The sequence below is a fragment of the Delphinus delphis genome, chromosome 19 (genome assembly GCF_949987515.2).
Source record: "Delphinus delphis chromosome 19, mDelDel1.2, whole genome shotgun sequence".
Taxonomy (NCBI): Eukaryota; Metazoa; Chordata; class Mammalia; order Artiodactyla; family Delphinidae; genus Delphinus; species Delphinus delphis.
In genome coordinates, this window is record NC_082701.1 from 30,290,581 (window position 1) to 30,304,793 (window position 14,213).

General features: G+C 38.3%; 1 protein-coding gene across 2 annotated transcripts in view; it reads right to left on the bottom strand.

Annotated features, from left to right (window-relative positions):
* The window catches only part of RAD51C (RAD51 paralog C), a 33,446-nt gene that overhangs the window by 14,116 nt on the left and 5,117 nt on the right, over positions 1-14,213 (bottom strand). Inside the window, exon 5 of one of the 2 annotated variants that reach the window (XM_059996737.1) lies at positions 4,370-4,501. The exons of the other annotated variant lie outside the window; for it this stretch is intronic. Within the exon in view, the coding sequence (XP_059852720.1) occupies positions 4,370-4,501 (132 nt within the window). The remainder of the gene's footprint in view (positions 1-4,369; positions 4,502-14,213) is intronic. 2 annotated transcript variants of the gene reach the window in all.

Consider the following 14,213-nt stretch of genomic DNA (forward strand, 5'->3'; position numbering starts at 1 on the left):
GGATTATGGCCTTTCACTGCCATGGCCCGGGGTTCAATCCCTGGTTGGGGAATTGAGATCCCGCAAGCTGCGCAGCACGGCCAAAAAAATTTAAAAAGAATGGGTCTTAAAATAGTGAAGTGGGGACTTCCCTGGTGGCGCAGTGGTTAAGAATCCGCCTGCCAATGCAGGGAACAAGGGTTCGAGCCCTGGTCTGGGAAGATCCCACATACCACGGAGCAACTAGGCCCGAGCGCCAGAACTACTGAGCCTGCACGCCTAGAGCCAGTGCTCCACAACGGGAGAAGCCACCGCAATGAGAAGCCCACGCACAGCAACGCAACTAGAGAAAGTCCGTGTGCAGCAAGGAAAACCCAACGCAGCCAAAAATAAATTAATTAATTAAAAAAAAAACAGTGAAGTAATAATCACTTTAAAATTATAAACTTCACTGCTTTAAAAATACTTCTGTGGGCTTCCCTGGTGGCGCAGTGGTTGAGAGTCTGTCTGCCAATGCAGGGGACACGGGTTCATGCCCCGGTCCGGGAAGATCCCACATGCCGCGGAGCGGCTGGGCCCACGGGCCATGGCCGCTGAGCCTGCGCGTCCGGAGCCTGTGCTCCGCAACGGGAGAGGCCACGACAGTGAGAGGCCCTCATATGGCCAAAAAAAGGAAGCCAGACATAAAAGACCACATATTGTGTGATTCTATTTATATAAAATATCCAAAAAGACAAATCCATAGAGACAGAAAGCAGACTAGTGGTTGTTAGTGGCTGAAGGGAGGGTGCAATGGGGAATGATGGTTAATGGGTAAGGGAGTTCTTTTTGGGGTGACGGAAATGTTCTAAAATTAGATAGCTGTGATGGTTGCACAACTCTGCAAATATACTAAAAAGCACTGAACTATGATTTAAAAGGGCTAATTTTATGCTATGTTAATTATATCTAATAGAGCTGTTAAATTTTTTTCTGATAATCAAATAAATGCATCTCTAGAAGGACTCTCTCCATATCAGTCTGTAAAGACTTAAAAGACTCAAAGTTGGTAAAGAAGTGGGAAAACAAGAATTCTCATGCATGTTATACACATGAAATTAATATAATATTGTAAATCAAAATATCTCAAAAAAAAGTCTATCTTCTATTTTAGAAAAAAAGTATAACTGGAATCTAATCAAGAGGAAACATCACAGAAACCCAAAATTGTAACTTTTTTTTTTTTTTGCCAAGCCATGTGGCATGTGGGATCTTAGTTCCCCAACCAGGGATTGAACCCGTGCCCCTGCATTGGGAGTATGGAGTCTTAACCACTGGACGGCCAGGGAAGTCCCCACAGAAACCCAAAATTAAGAGATAATCTCTAAAATCACTGGTTTCTATTCTTCAATACAGCAATGTCACAAAAACAAAGAAAGGCAACTAAAGAGATACAACATCTAAAGGCAATATGCGATTCCAGTTGGCAAAGAGAACGGGAAAAATTTGCTGTGAAGGACATCATTGGGATAATTGACAGAACAGGAATATGGATTATATACTAAAGTGCTGTATCAATATTAAATTTCCTACATTTGATAACTATACTGTGGACACATATGAGAATATTTCTTGTTCTTAGGAAATACACACTGAATATTATCAGATAAAAGGATATGATATATGCAACTCTTTTCAAAGTGTTCAGAAAAATATATACATAAACTCTGTGTGTGTGTTTGTGTATGTATAGAAAGAGAGTGGGGAGAGAGAATAAGAATGAAAAAGCAAACCTTGGGAAAGGTTATATGGGAGTTCTTTATACTATTCAAATCAACAAAATAAATAAAATTCTATCTTTTCCCCACTGAACTAAAAAAAAAAAAAAAAGAAAGGATTCCCATTCATTGTTGTAGAGAATATACTTTGGGATACGCTTTCTGAGGGCAATTTGATAATATATTACAAAAGGTTTAAAAATAGGGATATCTCACTGGCTTAATACTTTCAGAAATGACTGGACACACGGACAAAGAAGCATATATAAAGTTGTTGACTCCAGTGTTTTACATGGTGTTTTACATGGTGAAACACTGAAGCCAACTTTAAAGACGATCAATAGAGAGAGAGGTGGTTAAAAAACTATGCCACAACCATACAGTAGAATACTATATAGATGTTAAGGTAAGGTACATTTATAAAGTAGTATGTATGGGAAGAGGTTCATAGTATATTAAGTAAAAAACAACTGTTTGCTTGATTGATTTTAATATGATTTCACTTAAAAAATATGTATATGTTTACACAGAATAAGTTTGGAAAAATATATACAACAAACTCAACAATAATCATCTCTGGGTAATAGATAATATAATTGCTTACTTTCTACACTTTCGATTGCTTAAAACTTTTTTTACAGCAAGCAAATATAACTTAAAATTGTAAAATGTACTTATTAGCAAAGGTCATACATGCTTCTATAGATGCTAACTGGGAAATTAAAAATCAAGTAAAGATGAATTTATAAACTAAGAGGAGAAAGTATACACTCAACCCACAAAGTCCTACCTCTAGAAGTAGCTACTGTAAATGTTTTGGTCCTTTCAGATCTTTTTCTTCATATGTATAAATATAAATGCACATATATAACTTCTGTTTTCTTCAAAAATTGGGATCACAGGGCTTCCCTGGTGCCGCAGTGGTTGAGAGTCTGCCTGCCGATGCAGGGGACACGGGTTTGTGCCCCGGTCCGGGAAGATCCCACATGCCGCGGAGCGGCTAGGCCCGTGAGCCCTGGCCGCTGAGCCTGCGTGTCAGGAGCCTGTGCTCCGCAACGGGAGAGGCCACAACAGTGAGGGGTCCGTGTACCGCAAAAAAAAAAAAAAAAAAAAATTGGGATCACACTAAATATATTATTATGTAAGTTGAATTTTTTCACTTATTCATATATCTGGATATATCTTCTTCCATGTTAGTGCATGTATATTTACATTACTCTTCTTAAACACTGCATAGTATTCCATGTTGTTATTTAGATTACTTTTTTTTTTTTTTGGCTGAGCCGTGCAGCACAGCTTGCAGGATATCAGTTCCCCAATCAGGGATTGAACCCAGGCCATGGCAGTGAAAGCCTGGAATCCTAACCACTAGACCACCAGGGAACTCCCTAGATTACTTTTTTAATCAGAAAAGACGAAGCTATTTCCGTTAAAAAACAAAAACCTAAGGGACTATGCAACCCATTAGCCTTGAGTGCCCCCTACTGGGGACTCTTCACTGATATTAACAGAATGCTAAATTACAAATTAATGCCAAGAAATAATTCAAAGACAGGACACTATGTTTTCAGCATATGGCAAAAAAAATCTAAAAACTCAAAAGAAAAAATGTATGTTTTGAAATTATTTTATTGAGGAGTTATTTACATATGATGTATTACAGCCTTGTGCAAAGGACTCTAATTGGCGGTGAAGACAAGAAAATCAAGGTAAGCAGTTTGATCTTCTCCCATCTCCCTCCCAGACAGGTGTGTATATTTGTGTCAGTGGTAGGATGAGGTTGCAAAGAGAGAAGTGAAAACAGGCAATAAAAAAAAGTTTTTACCTCACTCCTTTTTTTTGTTTTTGTTTTGGTTTTTTTTGGCCACAAACACACAGCACGCAGGATCTCAGTTCCCCGACCAGGGATCGAATTCGCACCCACTGCAGTGGAAGTGCAGAGTCCTAACCACTGGACCACCAGGGAATCCCCTACCTCACTCCTTTTATCTCTTTACTTCTGAACTTATCTTTATGTCTCTCCTCACACTACAAATCTAGAAGCGTTAGCTCCACCTCTAAACATCTACGTTGTTTACACTATGTAATTTTTCTATCCAAGTCTGTGATTATACACTATGTAATAATCAAAGACTCAAGAGTAAAAGAAAAATGGGGATGTTGGAAGAGCTTACCTGAAAAACGTTAAGTATGTTACAAAGAAAACAATGCAATTATCAAAGATGGCATTTCTTTATCAAAGTCCATTTTTATAATATGGCATCTTGATTATGCTTTTCATTTGCCAGGAAAACTGATATACAACACTTATGACTGGATTTAATATTTTTTATAGAAACCAAACCAAAACTATTCAGAACTGTATATCTATATTATTTGCTTTTAGTCAAGCAAATTCTATTTTTGCTATTTCTAGACTGTAACATTTTATTTTTTTACTTTTATTTATTTATTTATGTTTGGTCGTGCATGTGGCATGCGGGATCTTAGTTCCCTGACCAGGGATCAAATCTGTGCCCCTTACAGTGGAAGCATGAAATCCTAACCACTAGACTGCCAGGGAATTCCCTAGACTTTAACATTTTATATAATCTTGACTTTATAATAAAACTCCCTTTAGTAGTAATACTTACAGCTAATCTGTGGTTATTTGCAAGGCTGATCATTTGCTGCGCTAGGCCATTTAGTAACCGAGTACGAAGGGATAGGTCATCTAGGTCATGACGAAAAGGAAAAGCAATACCATCCACTATCACTAATCGAACCTAAATAAAGAAGAGATAATGATATTAGGTTTGGTATTTAAAATAAAATAATAAATGGCAACCAAAAAGCAGAGTCCATCACAGGAAAACAAAAAACAAAAAACCTTAAAATCCAGGGTTCTATTTCCAACTCTCCAAAGGCTTCATTTTGGTCAGGTATAAATCTGTTCAATGCTTTCTGCACTAGTCACCAAAAGTTAAAATGTACTCTGGTTTGATAATTTATCATCTTAAAAAAGTAATTCAACAAAAGAAAAAGGGGCAATTACAATTTTCTTGCAATTTGCCACTACACCCAGTCTTTACAGAGGTGTACTGATGAAAAGCACTTGAAATCTTAGCAAAACCAATTTCTCAACTAAATGTCAATTTTACCTTCAGGGTTCTTTTTATGTTGAAAAAAAAAAAAACCAAACGCTCAAATATTAAATTATAAAACCTTTTTCAAAAGCTGAATTTTTTTTTTTTTTTTGCGGTACATGGGCCTCTCACCGTTGTGGCCTCTCCCGTTGCGGAGCAACAGGCTCCGGACGCACAGGCTCAGCAGCCATGGCTCACGGGCGCAGCCGCTCCGCGGCATGTGGGATCTTCCTGGACTGGGGCACGAACCCGTGTCCCCTGCATCAGCAGGCGAACTCTCAACCACTGCGCCACCAGGGAAGCCCTTCCGTTTTTTTTTTGTTTTTTTTTTCAAAAGCTTAATTTTTGATATACTTTTTCTTCTTAATTTAAAACATACTATAGGGCAACTAACCATTACAGAATCTGTCATAAGATAGAGTTCAGGAAGAGGCAGGTTTGTCTTGAATTCTAATCAAGAAAGTTCACTTACAGATGATAAACATTTTCATGACAGTTTCATTTCTAATCTGATCTAAATAATGGCTCCTATGGTGAAGTTAGTATAATATATAACCTAAGATCCAAGAACAAATAGAATCTGGAAACTAATCTAAATGTAAACAAACAAAATACTATAAGATTATACATATTTTTCTACCTAATAAGGACTAAGCTAAAGAACAAGCTTTTGTGAAGCACTGTTTTAGTAAGACATTTTTATATCTTTTATTCATTCCTTCATTCAACAAATATTTATTGACACCTACTATATGCTAGTCACTGTTCCAGGCATTGGAGAACAAGAAATAAGATCCCTGTTCTCTTGGAGCTTATGTTCTAGTGAAGTAAGGGACAATTAATGTGCAAACAAATATATGAATAAGATAATTTCTTTTTTTTTTACTCAATGAATTACAAGTTTATTATAAAAGGATATAACTCAGTGCCATAGGATCCAGCTATCCTACTCCTGGGCATATATCTGGAGAAAACTATAATTCAAAAGATACATGCACCCCAATGTTCATAGCAGCACTATTCATGGTAGCCAAGACATGGAAGCAACCTAAATGTCCATCAACAGATGAAGGAATAAAGAAACTGTGGTATATATACACAATGGAATACTACTCAGCCATAAAGATGAATGAAATAGTGCCATGTGCAGCAACATGGATGGACCTAGAGATTATCATACTAAGTGAAGTAAATCAGAAAGAGGAACACAAATACATATGATATCACTTACCTGTGGAATCTAAAATATGACACAAGTGAACTTATTTACAAAACAGAAACAGACTCACAGACATAGAAAACAAACTTGTAGTTACTGAAGAGGAAAGAGGATGGGGGAGGGATAAATTAGCAGTTTGGGATTAACAGGTACAAACTACTATATATAAAATAGATAAACAACAAGGTCCTATTGTACAGAACAGGGAACTATATTCAATAGCCTGTGATAAAGTACAATGGAAAAAAAATATGAAAAAGAATATGCGTATATATGTATAACCAAATCACTTTGCTGTATACCAGAAACTAACACAACTTTGTAAATCAACTACACTTCAATTAAAAAAAAAAAAAGAAGGATATAACTCAGGAACAGCCAGATGGAAGAGATGCATAGAGAAGGTATGGGGAAGGGACACGGAGCTTCAATGTTCTCTCCGAGAGCCATTCTCCTAGCACCCCAACGGGTTCATCAACTCAGAAGCTCTGAATAAGATAATTTCTGATGATGATAGGAGCAAAAAAGAAACTAAAACTGGGTGAAATGACAAAGAATAAGTAGGTGAAGGGGTAGAGGGAAGCTAACTTAGACTAGATGTAAGGAAGGCATCCGTAAGGACTCAATAGAACTGAGTCCTGGATAAGAACCTCTAGGAGGGAAAGACAACCCACATACAAGGATGCGGAAGGGCAAAGGCCCTAAGACACAAACAAGTTTGGCATGTTTAAAGGGTCAGAAAAAAAAGTAGTGAGGGGGAACAGTAGGAAATTACATCAGAAAGAATCAGTGGTGTGCTGAGGCCAAATCCTACAAGCTCCAGAGCCAGGTGCTAAATTTTCAGAAATTTTACAAATCCATCATTAAATACAGTCATTAGCAAAATTAAGCTATATACATTAAAATACGGATAATAAATACTGAAAACTCATTCCTACTACATTTTACTATTATCTATGCTTTTAAGGTTATTTACATCTATTTTACCTTTATAGTGCAAACATTACATAATGATGTGCATTGTTTCTTCTCTACTCCATGTCCAATGACATCATACATGATACCAGCCATGATAGGAGTATTTTCGTGTGTGTTTTTTTTTTTTTTTTTTGCGGTATGTGGGCCTCTCCCGTTGCGGAGCACAGGCTCCGGACGCGCAGGTCCAGAGGCCATGGCTCATGGGCCCAGCCGCTCCGCGGCATGTGGGATCTTCCCGGACCGGGGCACGAACCCGTGTCCCCTGCATCGGCAGGCGGACTCTCAACCACTGCGCCACCAGGGAAGCCCGATAGCAGTATTTACTACATGGAAATCAGCAAGCAAATCAGTTACAGATCAGGACTTGATTTGTTTTGCTGGTTGTCTAGACTTTTAATAAAGCGATGGGAAAAAAATGTCATAATCAGATTGACCTTAAAAATGTGTTGTGTCTGTAGAGAACAGACTTGTGGTTGCCAAGGGGGAGGGGGGTGAAGGAGGGAAGCATCACTTTGCTGTACCGCAGAAATTAACAAGACACTGTAAATCACCAATACTTCAATAAATTTTTTTAAGTGTTCTGTCTGTATCCATTGCATTGTGAACTACACAAAAAAATGAGGAAATATGCTTCTACTTTTGGAAAATGAATCCAATAACTAGGAATGATCATTAACTCAAATCAAAAGAAGAAAAATACTCCACGGGAAAACACTATATAATTGCAAGTTTTGGTCCTAGGGTATTTGCGACGAGTCCCAAATATCTAGGGCATCCAAGGACCTGCCTGCTCAAACCAGAGGAGCTATACAGCCTAACCTATAATGCAAGAATAGAAATAGGCTGTTTTCCTCTCTACAGTACAGATTTTACTGAAAGTGGCTGAAATACAAAGATCTGGACGTTCTGTTAAGTGGTAACTGTCACACTCATGGCTTTTCTCCAAGTCTAGGGAGCAAGCTCCTGAATATTCTCTGGTGAGTTTCCTTGGTCTCTCAAAAAGGCAGATTATACCGAATGACAGAAAGTCGATGAAGTACAGAGTTTGAGTGGGTAGAATAAAACAAGCATTGTCAAACAAACAAACAAACAAAAACCAAAAAACAAGCACTGTCATTCAACTCATAAAAGCTGAACTTAAAAAGTCACCAACATGGGACTTCCCTTGCAGTCCAGTAGTTAAGACTTCATCTTTCAATGCAGGGGGTGCAGGTTTGATCCCTGGTCGGGAAGCTAAGATCCCACATGCCTCGCGGCCAAAAAACCAAAATATAAAACAGAAGCAATGTTGAAACAAATTCAATAAAGACTTTAAAAGTGGTACATATCAGGGACTTCCCTGGTGGTGCAGTGGTTAAAAATCTGCCTACCAATGCAGGGGACATGGGTTCGAGCCCTGGTCCGGGAATATCCCACATGCCGCGGAGCAACTAAGCCCGTGTGCCACAACTACTGAGTCTGTGCTCTAGAGACCCAGAGCCACAACTACTGAAGCCTGCGCATCTACAGCCTGTGCTCTGCAACAAGAGAAGCCACCGCAACAAGAAGCCCACACACCGCAACGAAGAGTAGCCCCCACTCACTGCAACGAGAGAAAGCCCGCATGCAGCAATGAAGACTCAACGCAGCCATAAATAATAAAAATCTTTTAAAAAATGAGAAAAGAACCATTTAAATAAATAAATAAATAAAATAAAATAAAAATGGTCCACATCAAGAAAAAAAATCTTAAAGAAAAGAAGTTACCAGCATAAATTTTTATTTTGGTCATGTCCTGTGGCTTGTAGGAAACTTAGCTCCCCTCGACCAGGGATCAAACTCATGCCCACTGCAGTGGAAGTGCAGAGTCCTAACCACTGGAAGGGAATTCCCTCCAAAGTGAATTTTTTAAAATAAAAATTAGGAATCCAAGAGAGTTTTAAACTCTTTATGTTTCAGAAACATTTTGTATAGTGTAATTCCCTTCTGCCAGCAGTTCTTTCCTTTGTGCAACTAACAAAGAAGAAATTTTGGGTAAATGGATCATGGGATGACTCCATTTGATATTCCTTCTTTTCTTACTATTCACTGACACTAAGAGTGGTTTATTAGAGATATGAGGTCTTTCCCATATCACAGATAAATTGTTCAGTGTAGAAAAATGAAAAAACTGAGGATGTATCAAAATACTGCAATGTCAGCAAAATAACCATATTTTCCATTTTCACAAAATAAGGCTCAATAAAGACCCCATAGGGCTTCCCTGGTGGCGCAGTGGTTGAAGGTCCGTCTGCTGATGCAGGGGACATGGGTTCGTGCCCCGGTCCGGGAGGATCCCACATGCCGCGGAGTGGCTGGGCCCGTGAGCCATAGCCGCTGAGCCTGCGCGTCCAGAGCCTGTGCTCCGCAATGGGAGAGGCCACCACAGTGAGAGGCCCAAGTACCACAAAAAAAAAAAAAAAAAAAGACCCCATAAAGAAAGAATATAAGAACATAAAAATTGTGAGAAGCACTTAAGAACGTACTTCCTGTCACAACCAGTCATCTAGATTTCTGGTCTTTTTACCTCTTAGGGAAAAATCCTCAGTAAGTGGTGCTGGGAAAACTGGACAGCTACATGAAAAAGAATGAACACCATACACAAAAATAAACTCAAAATGGATTAAAGACCTAAATGTAACGCCAGACACTATCAAACTCTTAGAGGAAAACATAGGCAGAACACTCTTTGACATAAATCACAGCAAGATCTTTTTTGACCCACTTCCTAGAGTAACGAAAATAAAAACAAAAATAAACGAATGGGACCTAATGAAACTTAAAAGCTTTTGCACAGCAAAGTAAACCATAAACAAGACAAAAAGACAACCCTCAGTATGGGAGAAAATATTTGCAAATGAAGCAACAGACGAGATTAATCTCCACAATTTACAAGCAGCTCAGTATCAAAAAAACAACCAACCCAATCAAAAAATGGGCAGAAGACCTAAACAGACATTTCTCCAAAGAAGACATACAGATGGCCAACAAACACACGAAAAGATGCTCAACATAGCTAATTATTGGAAAAATGCAAATCAAAACTACAGTGAGGTATCACCTCACACCAGTCAGAATGGCCATCATCAAAAAATCTACAAACAATAAATGATGGAGAGGGTGTGGAGAAAAGGGAACACTCCTACACTGTTGGTGGGAATGTAAATTGTTACAGGCACTATGGAGAACAATATGGAGGTTCCTCAAAAAACTAAAAATAGAGCTACCATATGATCCAGCAGTTGCACTCCTGGGCATAAATCTGGAGAAAACCAAAATTCGAAAAGATATTTACATGCACCAAATGTTCACTGGAGCAGTATTTACAATAACCAGGACATGGAAGCGACCTAAATATCCATCAACAGATGAATGGATAAAGAAAATGTGGTACATATATACAATGGAATATTACTCAGCCATAAAAAAGAATCAAATAATGCCATTTGCAGCAACATGAATAGACCTAAAGATTACCATACTAAGTAAGCCAGACAGACAAATATCATATGGTATCACTTATATGTGAAATCTAAAAAATGATACAAACTTATTTACAAAACAGAAACAGACTCACAGACTTAGAAAACAAACTTATGGCTACCAAAGGGGAAAGGTGGGAGGAGAGAGATAAATTAGGAGGTTGGAGAAGAAAAAAAGGAAAAACAGAAATGGTAAAAATTCATCAAATTCCTCAACAACAGTAACACAGGAAGCTAATCAATTCAGCAAAAAAATACACCTCTGTTGTTTCACTTTCATCATGCTTGTTAATGTAAGCAAAAATAGCAACCAGCGTTTATGTTAAAACAGTACCTGTTCCTCAGTGAGGGGAGCAACTTCTTTGCTGAATTGGACAGCCATCAAGTGCTTACTGGTAGCTTAATTTTGCCAAATAATGGCATAGGTCAGATATGGATAAATAAGTTCAGCAAAGTTCAAATTGATGAAAACCTCTTAGGGAAAAATCCTGATGTAAAAATCCTGATGTAAAATCTTGTAAAATGCAAGAAAATTCTGTAATAGTCAACCTTATGGTCCATATTTTGAGGAAAATACAGAAATTTATTTATTTATTTACGGCCACACCGCATGGCTTGAGGGGTTTTAGTTCCCTGACCAGGGATCGAACTCAGGCCCTTGGCAGTAGAGCACAGAGCCCTAACTACTGGACCATCAGGGAATTCCCCAGAAAATAATTTATAACCAGAAATAAACGGTAACTAGAGCTCATCAATGAATTTGGTAAAGTTGCAGGATACAAAATTAATAAACAGAAATCTGTTGCATTTCTATACACTAACAACAAAAGATCAGAAAGAGAAATTAAGGAAACAATCCCATTTACCACTGCATTGGTGGTGGGAATGTAAAATGGTTCAGCAACTGTGAAAAACAGTTTTGCAAGGCCTCAAAAAGTTAAACATAGAATTAGCATATGATCCAGCAATTTTGCAACTAATAACTAAAAAATATATAGTAAAAGAAACAAGGGAATCAAAATGGTATACTAGAAAATAACTATCTAATAAAAAAAAGAAGGCAGTAATGGAAAAATTGAGAAATAAGGTATAAGACATATAGAAAAAAAAAACCAGCAAAATGGCAGAAGTACCTCCCTATGAGCAAGCACGTTAAACGTAAATGAATTAAACTCTCCAATTAAAAGGCAGAGATTGGCAGAATGGATTTAAAAAATGACCCAGCTGTAGGCTTTCTACAAGAAACTCACTTTAAGTCCAAAGATACATATAAGTTAGGTGTGAAAGGATGGAAAAAGATATTCCCTGCAAACAGTAACCAAAGAGAGCTGGAGTGGCCAGACAAAAGAGACTTTAAGACAAATACTGTTACAAGAGACAAAGAAGGACACTGTATAATAATAAAAGGGTCAGTCCATTAAGAAGATATAACAATTATAGGGAATTCCCTGGCGGTGCGGTGGTTAGGACTTGGTGTTTTCACTGCCATGGCCTGGGTTCAATTCCTGATTAGGGAACTAAGATCCCGAAAGCCAAAAAAAGCAAAAAGAAGATATAACAATTATAAATATATAGAGACCTAACAACAAAGCCCTAAAATATATAAAGCAAAAACTGATAAAATTAAAGAAAGAGGACTTTCCTGGTGGCATAGTGGTTAAGAATCCACCTGCCAACACTGGGGACATGGGTTTGAGCTCTGGTCAAGGAAGATCCCACATGCCGTGGAGCAACTAAGCCTGTGCATCACATCTACTGAGCCTGAGCTCCAGAGCCCGCGAGCCAAAACTACTGAAGCCCGCATGCCTAGAGCCTGTGCTCCTCAACAAGAGAAGCCACGGCAATGAGAAGCCCACGCACCTCAATGAAGAGTAGTCCCCACTTGCTGCAACTAGAGAAGGCCCGCGTGCAGCAAAGGAGACCCAATGCAGCCAAAAATTAATTAATTAATAATTTTTAAAAATAATTTTTTTTTAAATCAAAGAAAGAAACAAGACAGTTCTACAGTAATAACTGGCAATTTCAAACAGCTCATATTCAATGATGGATATAACTGGACAAAAGATAAACAAGGAAAGAAAAAACTTAACAACACTATAAATCAACTAGAATTAGCAGATCTATACATACAACACTCCACTCAACAGCAGACTACACATTCTTCTCAAGTGCACATAGAACGTCCTCCTGCATAGACCAGATGTTAGGTCACAAGATAAGTCTCAAATTTATAAGGATGGAATCATTGTTATCTTCTCTGACCAGAATGGAATAAAATTAGAAACCAACAAAAGGACATTTGAAAAATTCACAAATATGTGGAAATCAAACAACACACTCTTTTTTTTTTTTTTTTTTGCGGTACGTGGGCCTCTCACTGTTGTGGCCTCTCCCGTTGCGGAGCACAGGCTCTGGACGCGCAGGCTCAGAGGCCATGGCTCATGGGCCCAGCCGCTCCGCGGCATGTGGGATCTTCCCGGACCGGGGCACGAACCCGTGTCCCCTGCATCGGCAGGCGGACTCTCAACAACTGCGCCACCAGGGAAGCCCAACACACTCTTAAATAAGCAAAGAGTCAAAGAACTCAAAATGGAAATTTGAATGTACTTAAAGATAAATGAATATTAAAAAATAATATACCAAAATTTATGGGATACAGTAAAAGCAGTGCTCAGAGGAGAATGTACAGCTCTAAACAACTATATTTTTTAAAAAAAGGGAATTTCCTGGCAGTCCAGCAGTTAGGACTGCACACTCTCATTGCCAAGGGCCTGGATTCAATCCCTGGTTGGGGAACTAAGATTCCACAAGCCACATGGTGCAGCAAATAAATAAATAAATGGTTTCTTAAAAAGAAATAAAGATCTCAAACCAATATCCTAAAATTCTACTTAAAAGAACCAGAAAAAGAAGAGCAAACTAATCCCAAATAAAGTAGAAGAAGGTAATGAAAATTAAAGTGGAAATAATCAAAATAGACAAGAGACAAACAATTGGAAAAATCACTGAAATCAAAAGTTGATTCTTTGAGGGACTTCCCTGGTGGTGCAGTGGTTAAGAATCTGACTGCCAGTTCAGGGGACACAGGTTCAAGCCCTAGTCTGGGAAGATCCCACATGCCGTGGAGCAACTAAGCCCGTGCGCCACAATTACTGAGCCTGCATGCCACAACTACTGAAGCCCACGTGCCCAGAGCCCGTGCTCCACAGCAAGAGGAGCCAGCACAATGAGAAGCCCACGCACTGCAACGAAGAGTAGCCCCTGCTCGCCACAACTAGAGAAAGCCCGCGCAGCTATGAAGGACCCAACGCAGCCAAAAATAAAATTAATTAATTAATTAGTTTTTTAAAAAAGAGAGAGATTTTTAAAAAAAAGAAAAAGAAAAAAGTTGATTCTTTGAAAAGATCAACAAAATTGACAAGCCTTTAACTAAAGTGACTAAGAAAAAGAGAGAAGGTGCAAATCACTCCAGTCAGGAATCAAAGTAAGGACATTACTACTAATCTTATAGAAATAAAAAACAAAGAGAATATAATGAACATTTGTATGCCAAAAAATCAGATAACCTAGATGAAATGGACAAACTCATTGAAAGACACAAACTACCAAAACTGACTGAAGACACAGAAAATCTGAATAGATTTATAACAAGAGA